The sequence below is a fragment of the Hakea prostrata genome, chromosome 4, assembly GCF_041222555.1.
Source record: "Hakea prostrata isolate BN-2017 chromosome 4, UWA_Hpros_2, whole genome shotgun sequence".
NCBI classification, from domain to species: domain Eukaryota; kingdom Viridiplantae; phylum Streptophyta; class Magnoliopsida; order Proteales; family Proteaceae; genus Hakea; species Hakea prostrata.
The window spans coordinates 42,534,679-42,554,662 of NC_142603.1; the positions used below are offsets into that span (position 1 = coordinate 42,534,679).

The window sequence follows — 19,984 nt, forward strand, 5'->3', positions numbered from 1 at the left end:
GGGTCTCATATAAACTTTAGAAAGTTTGAATTGTTAGGGTTAGGGTTTAAGCACAAGGTTGCTTAAAACATTATACCCTGAGTATCTAGATTGGAATACTCAGACCATTGCTTCCAGCTAGTAGTTATAGAACCACACTAGGTTCCATTGGTAATTGGAATCTCCCACGAAGGCCCATTACATCATTAGATCGTAGCTAATCTAATGGCCTATATTAGAACATAAGTTGGGTATAACTTGAATACCTCAACATAAGTTGGGTATGAATCAAGTACCTCAACAATCTCCTCCTATGTTCTACATATAGCTCTAACATTAGTCCCAGAAATGTAATGTTCAAACTCAATACAGAATCATTCATAAATTTCCAAAAGGAATAATTTTCAATTAAATTCAAATGAATACTTTCAATCAGAATCTTAAGTTTTAGAATAAATCTAAACAAAATAAAACCAAATTAAAGGTTCTACATAAACTATTTAAATTGTATAGACAATTAATAGTTCCTTGTAGCCTTGAATGATTTTACTCATCAAGTAAATCATCCTCATCGACCTCCAGATTAAAATGCTCTCCTCGATTTTCGTCATTCCCTGTAAATTATCAATGAATTTCATAAAAATATAAAACCAATCATTTAGACAATATATATACGAGTATCTAGTTCTGCCAAAAGACTTAGTACAATCCACATAATGACTGAAAATCATTTGCATTCTCATCAAGTTTCTATACAAGAACAAGATCTAAATGGTTTCTTTTACAAAGAATCATTCCATGTTTCTATTTGGAATGTTATAGTCATCATGTTCAACATAGTTATCGATTATATCATCAAATTTGGAATGACAAATCTTTCTATGGAAGACATATCATCAGATGTAGAATGATATAAAAATAACAATAACATCATTGAAACATATTAAATTTCCATATTCCTTGTTTGGAATAATAAGGTAATCAAGCTTCATATAAAGGTTTCTACATCATCAATGTGGAATAACTTCACAAAGCTCTATACTTCAGAATCTTACCAAATTATCTGCAATATTTAAATTGTCATGAATGCTAACAACCGCTAGATCATATTCAAAACGATTTCAAATAACATAGAGATTTGGATTAAGACCTACCTATATGGTCTTTATCCCCATTTCCCCCACAGTTTTGAATGTTCGATCTTTATCTAATCTCTTTATAAGGGCATTTTCCATGTTCTACTTTGATCTCACATCAATCAAAGAGATCACTCCTTGTTCAATAAGATAATTCAGCACAAACAGTCTTAGCCTAATTTGTCTCACCTTACCACTCCCCCATCTCCTACCCTAGTCGAACCACCTCTCCCTTCCCCTACCCTATCCAAATCTCCTATTAACCTTGTCATTGATCTTCCCTATGACTCTAGTGAACCCCTCCCTTCCTCTACCTCTCATCCTACGGTTAATACTCATCCCATGATCATAAGATCAAAGGAAAACCCTAAGGCTCTCCTCTCCTCTTCCCAACTTGAACATCCCAACCTAGAGCCTACCTCTTTTACCATTGCCAACAAATACGCTCAATGGTGAAAAGCTATGTGCGAAGAATGAAACTTGGTCTTTAGTTCTACCATCTCCCTCTCACAATGTTATTGGTTGCAAATGGGTTTTCGAGTCAAATGCAAGGCAGAGATGGCTCCATTGACAAGTACAAAGCCTACCTGGTGGCAAAAGGGTTCAATCAATAGGAGGGTTGGGACTACCATGAAACCTTTAGTCCTGTGATTAAACCTAACACTATTCAGCTAGTCTTATCCCTAGTAGTCTCTCGTTGTTGGCTTATCAGACAACTGGATATTCAAAATGTCTTTCTTCATGGTTTTTTGTGAAATAGTCTAAATGAAGCAACCTCCTAGCTTTGTTGATACACATCACCCTAATTATGTATGCAAACTCCGATGCTCTCTTTATGGTTTAAAGTAGGCCCCATGAGCTTGGTTTGATATGCTTAGATCTTATCTTCTTGAGTATGGTTTTTTTGGGTCCAAGACTGACACCTCACTATTTATCTTTAGAAGTCCTCATATCTGCCTTCCACTCCAATTCTCTAGTGTGATACATGTGGAGATAGACTTCCATTTTGTTCATGATAAGGTTGCCAAGGGAGACCTTCAAGTTTGATTTCTCTCAACCAAAGACCAACTTGTTGACATCTTCACTAAGCCTCTCTCGCCATCAACGGTTTAGCATCTTGATGTGCAACCTCAAGGTCTCATCTCTGCCCTTGGCATGTAAAGGATAATTATGGTTTTTTGCAATTTGAGGGCAAAACAAGAAAACCACACAACCCTAGTAGAATCTAGGGCTCCCTAGCCGCAGCCACCACTCCATGCGTGGAAGGCTTCAAGCACTCCACTCAAACTCAACTACCTCCATGCATGCCAGACTTCAAGAACTTCACTCAAAATCAACTACCTTCTCAATGCGTGCAAGGCTTCAAGAATCATACTCAAACTCATCTACTTAAGAGACTCCATCAATTTACATCTTATCCACAAGTGGATCAGACTCAAAGTTGTACACATAGGAGACATAGTTCATTCCAAACACAAATAGATAACTTGTGTAATTCAAACTCTAGAGTAAGAGTCCAAAATTAATGTTGCATAGGACTCTTGTAACTATAAATATGTAATATGTACTACAATCAATCTCAGGTAAGCAAATCACATTCCTATGGACGTAGGTAGCAAAGATCAATCAAACCACGTACATCTCTTGTCAAACTCTCTCATCTCTCTCTCTCTCTCTCTCTCTCTCTCTCTCTCTCTCTCTAGGAAATTATGGACTTTATCAGATGTATTGGTTAACAAATGACTTTTTTATTTTAACCCTAAATGATTTTTAGTACTAATTTTGAAAAATAGGTAAAAATAAAAAATGAAAACCATACAAAAAGAGTCTAAAATTCCAATGTATTTGATATTTGATATTTGATATTTAGATTTTTCAGTTGGTAGAAATTTTCTCGAGAATTATGTTGATTACAATGTCAATAATCATTATTAGTACTTTCTCTTTCTTTCTCTAATTTAGAGACACCAAGCTTTAACTAGGTTATACTCAATAACAACAATAACAAGATGCCTTATCTCAACTATATGGGGTTGGCTACATGGATCCTTGCATTCCAATCAACTCCATTCGAGATGATACTGGACATGAGACCTAAGCCATGCACATCCTTTCTCACCACATCTCTTAAGCCACTCATCCCTATAGGGGCATTTAAAGATCTCCATTTATCTATACAAGAGGCCTAACCCATACATATCCTTTCTCATCGCTTCTCATAAGGTTACTTCAGGTCTGCCTGTAGGTCTTTTTTTTTTATTATTTTTTTTTTTTTTTATAGTTTCTTCTATTTGGTTTAGTCACTTCTTTATATAAGGGAATTTAAAGGCCTCCAGTGAAATGGCCGTACCATCTAATATGACTCCCCATCGCTTAACATTTACCAGAACTACTCTGAGACTTTACAGAACTACTCTGAGACTAGCTCTTGTATAAACATTTCTTACTTTATCCTCCCTACTTTTGCCAGTCATCTTTTTCGGTATCCTCATTTTTACTACACTGGGTTTATCTATAATGGTTCTTAACAGCCTAATACTATGCACCACATACATCATAGAAAGTCATACTATTTAGCTATAATTTTATTTTATTCTTTGATAAAGATGTCGTAGTAGAACAACAAACAGTATTTGTAGTGAAGGGGATAAAATTCAGGGGTAATATTCTCATAAGGTAGAAAACCACCAAAATACATGGACCACATACATCATAGAAAGTCATACTATTTAGCTATAATTTTATTTTATTCTTTGATAAAGATGTCGTAGTGGAACAACAAACAGTATTTATAGTGAAGGGGATAAAATTCAGTGGTAATATTCTCATAAGGTAGATAACCACCAAAATACATGGACCAAATAAAATCTCAATGAAGAGCACAAGCTAAAACTTCCAAATTGTGATTAATTCACACACGATTACTATATCACACCATAAAATAAAGATAGATCTAGTAATCTCAAACAAACTGACAACAGAATACACATTACCATAATTATTTTCACAAACCCTATTCAATGACGCTATTTCCAATTATCTATTTCAAGAGTTGGAACAGAAGGGCTCGTTGGTACTCCACCTGGGGAAAGGTCAGTCTCTTGTTGAATATGTTGTGATGTTGATTGATCATGAACCATCTTCAAAGAATCAAGTTCCCTTACAACTTCCTTCATTGTAGGTCTATCTTCCCTTCTATCTTCTAGGCAGTAACTTGCAATCTCAGCAACTATTAGAAACTGTTGGCTCTTTCCATCATCCTCTTTTATCCGATCATCAAGAATATGGAAAAGATTCCCACTTTTCATTGAAGATGGTAAAAACTTTGCAAGAACTACCCGTTCCCCAGATCCATCCATAAAAATTGGTTTTTTCCCAGTCAAAAGCTCTGCAAGAACAACTCCAAAACTGTAAACATCACTTTTATCAGTTAGATGGCATGAAGGAAGACATTCTGGATCCAAGTATCCATAAGTCCCTTGAATTTGTGTTGTCTTATGAGTTTGATCTACAGGAACCAATCTTGAAGCTCCAAAATCAGATACTTTAGCGCTATATTTATCATCTAGTAGAATATTAGAAGACTTCACATCCCTATGAAAGATAGGAACTGAATGAGAAGAGTGCAGATAAGCAAGTGCATCTGCAGTTTCTGCAGCAATTCTTAAGCGGTCCTCCCATGAAAAAGGAACAGCTGTATTCTCACCATGGATAAGTTGGTAGAGGGTTCCATTGGAGACAAACTCATAAACTAACAATGGGACTTCTGTCTGTAGGCAACAACCTAAGAGCTTCACCACATGCCTATGATTAATCTGAGAGAGGATGTCAACCTCATTTATAAACTGTATAATTTGGGTTTGATCCATAGTTTTGGACTTCTTAATGGCAACAATTTTCCCTCCAGGTAAAATACCCCTATATACTGTGCCAAACCCTCCTTCACCTAGTATTTCACTACGATCGAAGTTCTTGGTTGCCCTCTTCAACTCCTTTATGGTGAAAATCTGTGCAATATCTCTGACCCCTTTATACAAAGCAATTTGTTGTTGTAATAACATACCTCCATTTTGTTTGAAGAACTTAAGCATACGTCTTTTCTTATAAGTAATTGCCCAATATATAAAGAAAATGAAGGTAGGTACAGCTATGGTGCATACACTGACTCCTGCAAAAATTAAAAACATATCAATGTTATTCTTTTTACACCTTTTTGTGTCTAAGAGATGAAGAAGAACAGCAATAAAGCTTGAAATGTGTATGCATTCATGGTCAAAGGCCCCACCTGATCTCCAAAGTAGAGATAAAGAGAGGTGGGTTGAAGAATCCAATCGATGGGTCCTAGAGATTCCAATTACTCTTTTTTTTTTTTTTTTTTTAATTCAACTGGAGATTCCAATTGGATTGATCCAATTTGAATCTAAAAAGCAGCAAAACTCTTCTAGATGCCAAATTATAAACTTATCAGATACGGGGGTTGTTTGGAGGGGTTTGGAAAGAAAGAGAAGAGCTGTTGAAACCTGGAGAGTATTTAAGATTAATAACAGAACATTAGATTTTGAGTACGTGTCATGTTTATGGGATAGACTATGAAGGGATTTGGAGGATGAGAACTCGACACAAGAATATTTCCATCAAGATGTGGGTCATTTATATAATTCCAGCTCTTTGAACTGATTAAGATGTGGTAGAAAAACATCTTAGAGCTGTATTTTCATTTCTTCATCTTTGAAGGGTCATCACATAGCTTTTCTGTAGACATTACATTTGGAAAAATCACGCAACTCCTGTCGTTTACATGTGCTTTCCACCTCTCGAATACCCAGTCTAAAGGATTTTAGGTTTATCTTGCTGCAAGTTTCTTTTAGTTATTTATTCATCCAAAAAAAAAAAAAAAATTTTTTAACTACTTAAATTGTTCTTCATTATGTCCTTTCTTTTGCAAATTTATAGTGAAATCGTCATAGAAGTTTATTGTGAATGTAATCTTCAAGTGAACCATGCAAATCTGGTCTTGTATAGGCTTTCTCCATTTTACATTCTCATTGCACTGACCCGCTTTGTAAGATTGTTTGGTCACAATTTGGAGTTATTCCAGTCATTTGTGTTGTCCTTACCATACATCCTGATGGCAAAGTCCCTCACCTCATACCTCACCACCACTTGAATACCCACTTTAATTAACCCGCTTCTTCCTAGGACTACTATATGGCAATGGCTGAATGGGCAAGTTTTTTGGAATTACCATTAGAGTATTGGCATGAGAAGGTGTTGTTGTCCATTATGAAGATAGTGGGTAGGCCTATAATTCTAGACTAGAGGACCAAATAGGGTTTCTTTGGAAACTTTGCTCATGTCCTTGTTGAACTCAAATCAAATGCAGAGTGGGTGGAGGAGGTTCATGTGGAGCAATGTGAACCTGACACATTGAGAGTCTTCTGCTTTCTCCAAAAGGTCGTGTATGAAAGGGGGGAGGGGACACTGAAAGGGTGTGTATTTTGAACGCTTTGCACATATGGTGGCACAATGTGGGGTTAAAAGAAAGACTACAATTACACATGCAACAACGGAAAATGCGGTGGCATCGCGAAGGGAGGTGGTGTGGATGGCAAGCAAGTTTTGAGCAACAAAGAGGAGATGGGTTCAAAGGGGACTCCTGCTACAATAGAGCTTCAATCGGTTGAAACTCCTATAATTTTTCAGTATTTTCCAACTCAAAAGCCATCAAATGAGACCCTAGCCTGCTATGGAGAGTTTGATCAAGAGATGAATACGAATTTTTTAAAATTTTGAATTTAAAAATTTGGTGGATGAGAATATGGTACCTAGGGTCCACTCTGAGTTTGCTTGGAGACACTTGAAGAGTTTGAAATACAATGGAATCTCAATTTGAAGGCTTTGAATGTCAAATGAAAAGTTCTATAGCCCGGGGACGTGAGAAGGTAAGTTCTATAGCCCGGGGACGTGAGAAGGTTCAAAACATAGTAGACTCTTACGGTGAAGATTTGAAGGTAAAAAAACATAATTTGGTGAATGGGTAGATTCTATGGAAAAATCTAGATTTTGTTTCAATTAAAGTTTTTTGTGAGGTTTTATATATAATTAACCTTTAAAAACTGGTCGTAGATCCTTGTCTTTTCTTTTTAATAAATTTGAGGGGCTATGTGCAATTTACTCAAGATATAAAATTTAGCCAAAATAATTTGTGTGAGGGAATTGATATCACATTTCTTTACAAAAAAGAAGAAGACATATACATTTCTTTTTTAAAGAAGAAAAAGGTGGATAAGGGATGACATTTGAGAGGGAAAAGAAAGATACCTGCAATAATGAGTATGATATTGCTAGTCCTACACGCACTTCCTTTCCTGCGTGCACCATAATGAGAAGTTCCCCTTTTCCAACCATCACCATCATAGCCGAATGGACAGTAGCAATCGTAACCTCCGAACGAGTTCTTGCATTTAGCATTCTCACTGCAGTTACGAAGATTTGCACTCTTACATTCATCCACATCTTCATTATCGATCATCATAATTCAATCCAGCACCAACAAAAACAGCAAATAATTAAGATTCTGTCAGTGTTAAGCTATTAATTCAAGATCAAAAACAGTAGAATTGATTATCGAGATAGGGGGTTGGTTTACTGTTTACATGGATGGATGGATGGATGGTTACCTTGGCATCCGTCTTCAAGGTACGGATTCCCCTGAAAGCCTTTTGAACAAACGCAGCTGTAACCAATACCATTCTTGGAGGCAACACAATCACTTCTGTTTCGACATGCATAATTAGTCTTGGATTTCACAGCTTCTTCACAAGAATTCAGTTCAATTGCCCAATCGTAGACAACAGGGACAGCTGGCACACCATCTGTTACATATTCAGAAGTGAAGTTGGAGAGATATGAGGGTGAGAATTTGAACCAGTCAGTTTGAACGATGAACGAATAGCTGCAGGGCTTAAAATCGAAAACCGTGCTGTGACGACTCTGAAAATTGTCGAGACTCAAACTGAAGCTTGCAAAACCTTTTGGAATGGATATCTGACAACAACCTCTGCCGGTGCAAGAGCCATTGATTACATCTATCTTTTTGACACAAAACGTGCTACACCCACTCACAAAGTTACCGCCATTGGAAAAACCTTCGGCATCGATTACTGCTATGGTGTTACAACCCAGAGCTGTGAAACTGTTCTGAGTGTCAGAAACGGTGAATAAGAAGCTGGCAGAACTGGAATTAAACAAGTTCCAACCAGTGGAGTTACCAAACTTGTCCAAGCAATCGTAATTTACGGTGGAGAGTAGAGTAATTTGACCTTCAACTGACACATTGATAATCTCACCGTTTCCCCAGGCATGGTCAATTTTGGAGGCTTGGAGCTGTGGTTGCAGAATAGAATAAAATCTGAACTGTAAGAACACGCTGCATCATCTAAGCCAAAGGGGTAGGGAACCAGAATATCACCACAGTTAGAAGTGCAATTGGACTTTCTCGGTGGCAATGGAATATGACCACCACAGTTTGACCTGCACTCGGGGTTGCCACCTCTAGCAATAACAGGAAGGTGAAGAGGAACGAAAGCAACCTCAGGAAAGGAGTATTCATGACTTGCCTTCTTTTCTGGTGGTTTGGATAAATTCCCTGACTGCTCATCTGCTTCACACTATCAGCTATGTTATTTATGTATTAGTAATAATGGGTTCACGGTTTCAATGGAGGAGGAGGAGGAAAGAGGAAAATATTTCTTTTTGGGAGTGCTTGACTTTACCACTCACCAGTCTTCTCAATTCACTCAGATAAATTAAAATATAACTAAGAATATAAGAGGAAAATTCAACCTTATTGTTTACTTTACCAAAACATATTTAACCTTATTTTTTTTCTTTTTTTTTTCAAGTAGGCCAATGCACGTCTTCCACGTGAAAAGAAAATGTCGGCCAGAACTTCGAGACTTAGACGTAATGACCTCGTAAGCTGTAACACTGATTTTCCAAGTCAAGAAAAAAATCATATCAAAGTATGTAAAGTACAGATTTTTATTTGCGCCAGCCACACCCCCCCCGCCCGCCCCCCCTGTTTTTGGCCCGGGGTCATCAAAATTTAAATCAACTTTGAGATTTAAACAATGGGAGTTTATTGTAAATATTAGTTTTTTGTTTGGGATTGAATTTTATTAATTTACATTGTTTCATCAAGCACCCAGAACCCTTGCGAAACCTCACCATCCTCGCCCTCAACCATCTTTCTTCCTCCCATGTCGTCTTCTTTCCTTTGCCACCCAAGCCTGAAGAAGCAGCAGCCGAGCGTCGCCGCCGGAAGTGACGGCCGAATCGAACCCCCTCTCAATTCCCTCCGTCACTCCCAACCCCAGCAACATCGACCCATAAACCCTAACCCTAATCCTAATGCTCCCAAACTCCCAGGATCCGTCTCTGTTCTCACCGGCAATCGCCTCAACCTCCACAACTAAATCCTTACCCTCATTCACTAGAACGATCTTGATGAAGCTGCACTCCTCACTCGGCATTCAATTTACTCCAATTGCAGACCCACCGGCGATTTATCGTATGAGGAGGCTACATACAAAAACCTAGATCAATGGATTGGGCGAACTACTTCGAGCGATGGTTCCTTCTTTCTTGCTTTACCTGCAACCGAAAGATTAAAATAAAACAGATGAAAACGATTTTTCCCTTGACGGGAGGGTTTCCAAACCTCACGGCTGTTTGAGCAAACATGCAGATGTAAAATTAGGAGGCCAACCGCAGGCCATGTTCATCACTATTCCAGTGAAATTTCAGATCTTACCTTCGATCCTAAAGACGATTCTTGAAGACGATGAATCGGGCTGTTGACCTTCAACGGCGGGTTATGTCACCAGCATGCCCTATTCAGCGACAATGTGGAGAGAGAGAGTTTTGGTTATGGGTGATGAGGGACTTACTAATTTAAATTAATAAAGTTCAATCCCTTAAAGTGTGAGACAAAAAACTAATATTTATAATAAACTTTTATTGATTAAATCTCAACCGTTGATTTAAGTTTTGATGACGTGGCCAAATAAGGGCCGTCGGCAGTAGCAAGCAGCTGCTGCTGCAAATAAAAATTCTTAAAGTACTCGTGCGACATATTTTTATAGTATAAATATTGTAATCAATTATATTTAAAATTCTTAAAAGAAATTTATTACTAACGGTTAAGAATAAAATTATAAATAAATAGTTCTATTCAAGCAGTAAGAAGTATTTGTAATTAATTTTTCTCAAAAATAGTAAATATAATTGATTGTAAAAATAAGGGTAATTTTCATCTGGACCCCCTGAAGTTTGGTCCAGGTCACTTTTAGTCCAGTTTAAGTATTCTTTTGCATATGGCTCCCCTATGGTTTCATGAAATGATTAAATAATGACAAGTTTAACAGAAACTGTTAATTCAATAATTTTTGTGATGAAAATGCCCTTTTTCCAATTTATTTGTTTTAGTTTTTTTTTTTTTTTTTCTTCTTTTTAATAAGTTTCATTTTTTTTATTCAAAGAAAAAGTGTAAAAATTTCATTATTGATTGTGAAAGGAGTCTCTCCGTCTTCTCCATTGTCGGCCAAGAACTCAGCCGCTGTTCAGCTTTGTTGTAGGCTTGTAGCTGACTTCAAAAGCTTCAGAGACGAAGCAGAAGAAGAGCCCTTTGAAAAGAAATCTCAAAAATTTTAAAACCCAAAACCTGAAAATGACGGCAAGAACGAAAGTGATGGCTGGAATAAAATTTCCCAACGCTGATGCCAGAGTCGGAGAACTCAAGCTTATTCCACCGAACGGATCTGCCTCAAGCATATCTGCAATTAATCACAACCATAATTTCTAGCTTCAATTCAATCTAATGTTCATCGAATACCCATAAATTAAAATGGAAATCTAAGCAAACCCACTTGACTGCTTCAAGATTTGAATTAAAAGAACCAAAAATAGCAATTGTTGGGCTTACACGATGAAACCCAGCAAGAAGAATCTACAGAGGATGGAGAAGGTGAGTGGAGGGCGCTTGTTTCTGCAGATTCATTCATTAAAAGAGAAAAAGGAAATAGATCCATTGTTAGTTACCGTTTTTGCTTCAGGATAAAAATAGAAAAGAGGAGAAAGAAACTGAGAGGAATCGGTGAAAGGGGAGAGAGAGAGCGACCTGTGGAGGAGGAAAGAAGGAAGAAGGATGAGAGTGCCAAGTGCGTTATAATAGACGATGAAGATGAACTGGCTCATCCCCTTTGACATGGCCCTTTCGTCGAGAGTGGTTATGCCTACTTCGGCACATTCTACCAACACCATCACTGCAAATGGCAACACATCCCACACACCAGGCTTCATTTCTCCTCTTCTCTCTCTCACCAAAAAACGCAGAAGATGAAAATGAGATACTAGAAACTGTTAGATGTAAAATGAGAGATTAGAAAACCATTATTTATGAAATATTGAAAATTTCTTTTCAAAGGCTCTTTTTCGGCTTCATCTCCAAAGCTTTCAAAGTCAGCTGCAACAAGGGCTGAGCAGCGGCTGAGTTCTTGGCCGACGATGGAGAAGACGGAGAGACTCCTTTCACTATCAATAATGAAATTTTTATATTTTTCTTTGAATAAAAAAAAAAAAAAAAAAAAAAAAAAAAAAAAAAAAAAAAAAAAATAAAAAAAAACGTTTTTTTCAAAAAAAAAAAAAAAAAACATCTTTTAAAAAAACTTCATATTAATTAAATAATAAAAAAAAACCTGAGAGCCAAAAACAAAAAAAAACAAAAAAAACCTAAAAGAACATACACACCACCATCAACATTAAAATAAAAAAAAAACTTACCCTTTAAAATAAAGATCTATATGTAATTTGTCTTAATTTCTATCATTTTTGGATTCTAGAAAAAAATTTTTTAAAAGAAAACAAACATTAAAGGGCCTCTAGGATATCAACTATCGTTTTCAATTTTTGATTAGTTTTATTTTTATGTGATTGGTTTATATTTTAAAAAAAAATTTAATAAAAAATCCTCAAAATTCATAATAGAATTTTTATCTATATTTTGCATCAAAAGTTTATTCTGATGATTTTTCGGTGAATCTTTAAATTAAGGAAGAAAAAAATGGATCGATTTGCGCTCTTTTTCTTTTATTTTCTTCATAAGAGGTTTGATTCATAAGAGAAGAACAAGGAAACAGGGAGGCTCTATTTTTTTTTTTTTTTTTTCTCCCTTACTCTCTGCAACTCGTTCTAAAGTTCAAGATCTGAGGTTTATCTCTTCAATTTACTTATATCTGAGCTTTTGTTCTGGAAATTTAGATCTAGTTCATTCTTGGAAATTTAGATATATGGTTTCGTTCTAGATCTGACCTTTCTGTTTTTTTACGTCCATTTGTTTTTTCTCTACCTTCCTCTATAGAAGTTTCCCTTTATTTATTTATTTTTAATCTTTTCAACCACCCCTTCCTATAGTCCAAAGATATGAGGTTTCTTTCTTCAAACGTTTAGATCTGAGCTCTCGTTCTTGAAATTTGAATCTGAAATGTCATTCTTGGAGACTCGGATCTAGGTCTCCTTCCAGAATTTGACCTTTTCCTTATTAAGTTTTTCTTTTTCTATTTCTTTTTTCAACTCATTTTGAAGTTCAAGATCTGAAAAAAAAAAAAATCCTTTTAATTACTTTTGGTCTTGAAATTTAGTTATGAGATGTCATTCTTGGAGAATCATATCTATAACGTTGTTCTAGAATCTAATGTTTCCATTTTCTGATATCACTTCATTTGTTTCTTCTCCACTTGAGCTATTGTCTGCCTCTATTGCATATTCCTCTTCTTAAGCTTGTACCAATTGAATTCAAATACACCATACAAAATCAGTTTTTCATCTCATAATCAATTTTGAACAATGAATGCCAAATCCTTTTTCACTTTTTTATTATGAAATTTGACTTTTATTCTTGATTTCTTTAAAATGGATAAAAATAAGAATGAAAATTCATACAAAAAAGAATTTAAACCAAAAGTGTTTTTCATGATGCCTACTTAAGTTTGATTTAGAATATTGATTATCCCCACCCAGATCTAGTCATACTCGAATACTTGTAGGGGTGATACACTATAGGACCAAGGTTCAATGCCAAATCCATATAACCATACAACGTAGTATAATCCAAGGACAATAATAAATCAAAGTTCAATATTTATATTTATGAAAACTAAATTATCAAATGAGTTACAGTCATCCATTAACTTAAAGTCAAAATCATTATCTAAAGTAAATAAAATATAATCTTCAGGGTTTGAATGAAAGAATCGTTTGCAGTGGAAATTCTAGTTACTTTGATGGAAGGCAATATCGCCTCTCTCTAAAGGATCAAAAGTGAAGCTATAACATAAAGCTACGAGGAACACTATCGTCTCCAAAGATATCCTCGGATCTCCACCAGTACCTAGCTCCATAGGAGCAATTTGGGCATGGGCATGTGCATGGGCATGAAGTTCCATGTGAGTCCACCTCCTCACAAGTCGGTCCCTCAAAATATTCTGCAGAATGACAGATCCTCCATTTGAACGGAGTCCTCATAATCTGTAGCAAGATCTAAAAGACCATAAACATAATGGGAATGAGTTCAATAGAACTCAGTGAGGTCAACTCAACTACATATCAAGCATCCATTCATAGTTTCCCACATCAAATATATTTGATTTATAATAATAATATGCATAATAAAATGAATATGCAATCATGTTTTTAACTCTATCATAAAATGTCTATGGCAGACACGCATTGAGCTATACACCAGCCTCCTCTGGGGGGTCTCATTCACTCTCCCTCAACAAGAGACGTCTATTGAATTCTCCGCGGTTGTTCAGTCGTCACATCAATCCATAGCTGGGGATATAGATCACCACTCTCTGACATCACCATTTTACATGAGAACTAGTGCGTGTCAAGGACAACTCTTACTACACACGGTCGGGATATCATTCCTTGACATGAGGCATCTATTGGTCTGATATCATTATCCACCTAGAAATGGGATCTTCAAAAATAGGCATCTGTTGAATTCAATTTCTTAACCCTCTGGTCATCCACATAAATATAAACAGGTGCTCTTGTGGCTTCCCCGTGGAAATCCCACATCGCGTTGAAAGTGACACGAGCCCAAACTCTATACATATGCAACCCTACCATCTCATGATGGCAAAGGGCCTGCTTGCCAACCACTGACATCACGGATTAACCGGCTTCAATACCCCTATAGGAAGGGTAGTAGTACTCAAAGGGTTACCTAGCAAATGCATCTAGATGCCTAGCATTCATGTACTTAGGTCTAAGTGCATACATATAGGGTCACTAGGGCAATGGGTGAACCCACAACCTTGGTTAGCATATAAATACAAGAGGACAAAGTCCCACAATCAAGTCCACAGATTCATATCATTCTCGTATAACAATTCATAAAATTTGAAAATAGAAACAAGTATAAATAACATTAAATTCCGTTTGCGCAAAGTCACATACAGTTTATAATAGAATCCAAGATATCAAAATAATACATAATATCAATTGATGAAGATTTAAATAATGTCATTAATCATACAAGATATGGTTAAGTATATTCCTCACTTTTTCAAGTTATGAGGCTCTTCAAAGTCCCAAAAAGTTCACCAAAGAGTATGTAATTAGACCCAAAATAACCCTAGTTGCATAAGAGAATGAATGAGTAACAATTGGGAATCAATCGGCGTTTAAAAGAGGGCCAAAACACATATCCCGAATATGGCTAGTTGAACGGCCGGTTGCATAGGCTTACAGGGCAAATTGAAAGGCTAGTCAACCTCCTGTTAGACTGGTCATGAGCAAGTTCAAATTTTGGCCCGATTTGAAATCAATTTGAGACTTTGGGAATTTCAAATTAACAGCATTGGGGTCCCCAATGTGCCAACAAAACATACCAATTAGTTCTCAAAGGAAAAGCCACAGATTGTCTCTCGTTTTTGCTCACGAGCATCTCTAAAAGGTTCAAATTGGTTTCAAATGCAAGGATTCACACAACTAACTCTCAAAAACATGGAGAGACACAAAGAGAAATATGGGACAACATTCAATATAACTTAACAACTCCAACAACTAAAACTTAACATTCATTTAATAATAAATATCATCAAAACTATGTTAAAGAATAAGGTTTTCAGAACACTCACCTTTCAACCGTTATTGCGATGATCCAAGCTTCGATGAGTCACCAGATGCGAAGGAATCACCAAACTTTCTTGGGTTTCTCGCTCTCCTAGGTCCACAACACCTCTAGAGCATAAAGAATGCGTGTATGAGGAGTGGAAACATAAAATAGCATTTTAAAAACTCGTTTTTCCAATTCTACCTCAAAGGGGACCGAACCAAGCACAGGAAGACCCCAAGGGCAAAAAGGGGACAAAAGAAGGGGCGCAGGAAAACAAGGGGGAGGGGGGGGCGGGGGACGGGGGGGGGGCGGGGCAGGCGGGGGGGGGGCGGGGGGGCGGCGGGGGGGGGGGGGGGGGCGGGGGGGGGGCCGGGGGGGGGGGGGGCGGGGGGGGGGGGCCGGGCGAGGGCAATGGACCCACCTTGGTCAGCGACTAGCCTGGTTGAATGCCCCTCATCCGGGGTCTAAATCTGGTGATCCCGGCTGGTTTGAAAGGTCTTTCTAGGGCTGCCTACACTTTGGTATACTCACCTCAACATTTGAGTCTTCCTCCATCGGTTTCCAAACATGCCAAAATCTGCTCTTAAAGCCTTCATGACTGACCTTCTCACTCCTCTTGAATTCTAAGAGAGTGGCCGAGTCATCTATAGGGTCATCCACTACCAAGGGTTTATTTCCTAACCTTTGGGCTTGATTCGAATGGTCCAGAGTTGACGTCTACTAGAGCTCGGGGTTTGCGGTCCTAAAACCATGGATTCAAAAGTTAGAAATCCAAGGTATTTCACATTATCAAGTGCTATCCTTTTCTTGTGTTTTTTTTAGGTTATCCCACAAAGGCTATTTATAGGAAAATCCAAAACCCTAATCCTCATACAGTTACAATTCTAACACTGTACAAGTAATTAACACAAAACTCTTTCCAATTACAAATTCAACCAAACCCTAATTATATATATCCAAAGAATAAAGACATACCCAAATTTTCAACAAACCAGTTAGTAATTATTTTCATACCTATGGACCTAACACTATTAATTTTATAAAGACTAATATTGTTAACAAAGTTGTGCAAAAACATACGCAGAAGACAAGATCTACGTATTTCACCTGAAGGTTGCGCCTATGATCAACCAGAAATGGTTTTCAACACGAAGAAGAATATATACAAATCTTACCTTTTTCTACCCCTCAACTTACCTACCTGTTGAAAGGCTTTAAACATAGATACAGGATAAAAGATAGTCAAGCTCGTTTTGCTCTCTATCATTAGTTATTCAAAGGGTCCCACTAGAATGGACCAATCTAGACATATATTATTGTGAAAAACAAGTTAGGCGCTTGCAGTCCTTAGGATGTATTCCTATATAAAAAGAGTGGGTTAATCATATTAGCTTTCTTTTTTGGGTTAAAAGTGATATCATATTTCTTATGTTAGAACAGGAAAAGCTCTGTCCAAAGTGCTATGTTCGGATAGTGGAAAACAAGTGGAACTTGCAGGAACAAAGGTTAATGACAAATGATGAAAATAGTACTTCAGTGATCAAAGATAACTTTCAATAAAGGTCTTCTTTTTCTTTTTCTTTTTCTTTTCTTTTTTTTACTTTTTATTTTTTCTTGTCAAAAGCAAACTCAACTTTCAATAAAGCTATGCATGTGGTTGTTGGATGTCCTCTAGGTGGTACAAGAGAATGTTTATCTTCACCAAAAAGAATAATAAAAAAATATACATATTTATCAAGAACAAATTAAAAAAGCATCAGTAGGCTTTATACATTAATGTTTCCTGATTTTAAAAGTAGCATTTCAGCTTTAGATATTGAAAAGGAAAAATGAGTGAGGAAAGAGAAACTCCGGGTGATTTGGGTGTACACAGGGAGAGTGTTTTTACTGTTGAAGCCTCTAGAAGATAGTGGAGGTGTTTGTTAGAGAGATGTGAGTCACTAAAAATGATAAAGAACCTCTAAAGAAATAAAACTGGGCAAAACGTATTGAAAGGAAAACAAAACCACTGCTGTTGCACTCTGTTTTTTTGCTCTGTTTCTTCAATTAAACAAAAAATAAAATAAGTCACACTTGAACGGTTAGATGGCCTAACTCTTTAAAAAAAAAAAAACTCTCCTAAAAGTAAGGAATACATATCTCTCAATTGACTAACAAACCTACCTAAAACTAAGGAGCACACCTGCTATAACTGACTAACAAATTAAGAATCACATCTAATGTAACTGACTAACAAACTAATGTGAAATACTTGACCCAACTCCTAGAGATTGTGCCCAATTTTGCAATCACTTTCAATACTACCCCTTGATTCATAATTGGATACGCCAAGCCTGCTCCTAAGATGACAGTGCCTCATTGCTGACAAGGACTTGGTGAATATGTCTGCTAGCTTCTCATCAGTGCTGCAATACTCCAACTTAATCTCTCTTGTACTAACCAATTCACAAACACAATGATGTTTAATCTCAATATGCTTACTCCTACCATGTTGAACAGGATTTTTTGCTAGAGCCACTGGCGACATGCTGTCACAGTAAATTACAGTTGCTTCTTTCTGTAATTTTCCCAAATCATTCAACAACTTCTTGATCCACATTGCTTGGCATGCTGCTGAAGCCAGTGCCACATATTCTGCCTCACAAAAAGACAATGCAACACACTTCTGTTTCTTAGAGCTCCAGGTCACCACCCCTTATCCAAGCTCAAAACAATTGCCTGATGTACTCTTCCTATCATCCAAAGACCCTGACCAGTCACTATCTAAGAAACCCATCATCCTAAGATCTTCCTTTTGTGCATACCAAATGCCATAATCTGTTGACCCAGCTAAATATCTTAGAATTCTTTTGACTACTCCAAAATGTTGTTTACTAGGCCTATGCATGTATCTTGACACCATTCCCACTGAATGAGCAAGATCAGGCCTACTGTGAGTGAGATACATCAATGCACCTACAAGACTTCTAAACTATTTGACATCTGCGTAGCAATTTCCATCACTATCTTTCAGCTTTTTATTCATGTTCATTGGAGTTCCAGCCACCCTACACTTGGTCACTCCTGTTCTTTTGAGTAATTCCTTTGCATATTTCTTTTGTGAAAGAAATATTCCATCTTTTGTCTACCTTACTTCCAATCCCAAAAAGTAACTAAGCTTCCCAAGATCTGACATCTCAAACTCCATCATCATTTTCTGCTTAAAAATTGATATAAGAGAATAATTAGATTCCATGTAAATCATATCATCTACATATAAACAAACCACAATGCATTCCTTTGTTGTCGTGTACTTTACATACAATGTAGGCTCATTTTCACTTCCGACAAACCCACATTGTATAAAGTATGCATCTATCTTCATATACTAGGCTCTTGGGGCCTGCTTTAGCCCATACAAGCCTTCTTTAACTTGTAGACTTTGCCTTCTTCTCTAGGAACGCCAAATCCTTCTGGCTGTTCAACAAATACTTCTTCCATTAAGTCCCCATTCAAGAAGGCATATTTTACATCAAACTAAAAGACCTCCCATCTCATTTGAGCAGCAACTGAGAGAACAATTCTAATAGTCTCAAACCTTACCATTGGAGAGAATGTTTCATCCACATCAATGCCAACTACTTAACTGTAACCCTTTGCTACGAATCTTGCTTTATGCTTCTGTATACTCCCATCTGCATGAAACTTGGTTTTATGAATCCATTGCAGCCGAAATTACATGCTTTTTTTCAGGTAGCTCAACTAACTCCCAAGTCTTGTTCTTCTTAATTGCCTTAATTTTATCAGTTATAGCCTTCCTCCACTCTTCCTTTTGAATTGCTTCTACAAATTTGGTGGGATCTATAGCAAATAAAGCAAATGTACACCTTGCATATACATCTGCAAGGGACCTCATCTTCCTTGGTGGAGTGCTTTCTGGACTACTGCCTTGAGACTCACATGGTTGTCCTTCAGATATTTCACTTGAGCTTGTTGGCGTGGAAGGAGTTGAAGGGGACGACTTTGAACTTGAACCACTTTTTGTTCCTGCTGTTCTTTCTTCTTCCACACCCAAATTATTTAAGACTCCGTTGTTCTCTCCTTTCCAATTCCATTTTTCTTCTTCATTGAAGATCTCATCTCTGTTGATGATTATCTTCTTACTCACGGGGTTATATAGCCTATAGGCTTTTGATTGAAATGAATAACCCACAAATATGCATTTAACAGACTTGTCATCAAGCTTATGTCTGTTTTGTGAATGTAGAAGAGAGTATGCAATGCATCCAAAAAATTTTAAGTAACAAATTGAGGGTTTAATGCCATACCATGCCTGATAAGGACTTTGATTCTGAACTGCAATTGTTGGTGATATGTTGAGTAAGTACACTGAAGTTATGACAGCCTCAGCCCAAAATACACCTGGCAATTTTTTAGCCTTCATCATACTCCTTGCCATTTCTACAACTGTCATGTTCTTCCTCTCTGCAACACCATTCTGCTCTGGTGTATAAGGTGCAGTGAGTTCTCTTTTCACTCCTTGAGACTCACAGAAGCTATTGAAAGCAGTTGAGGTAAATTCTCCCCCTCTATCTGTACGTAGGACTTTCAACTTCTTACCACTCTCCACTTCAGTCATGGTTTTAAATTTTTTGAAGTGTTCAAAGACCTCAGACTTTCGATTCAAATAATAAACCCAATCCCC

The 19,984-nt window shown here is 37.0% G+C and overlaps 1 protein-coding gene across 1 annotated transcript; it reads right to left on the reverse strand.

Annotated features, from left to right (window-relative positions):
* Positions 1–393: 393 nt before the first annotated feature.
* LOC149018958 (wall-associated receptor kinase 2-like) lies at positions 394–9,649 on the reverse strand. The gene is given in 6 exon segments (XM_089154028.1): positions 394–593; positions 4,198–5,283; positions 7,437–7,631; positions 7,796–8,477; positions 8,480–8,775; positions 9,361–9,649. Coding segments are annotated over 6 exon segments (2,616 nt in total). The 3' UTR covers positions 394–525.
* Between the last annotated feature and the right edge of the window lie 10,335 nt (positions 9,650–19,984).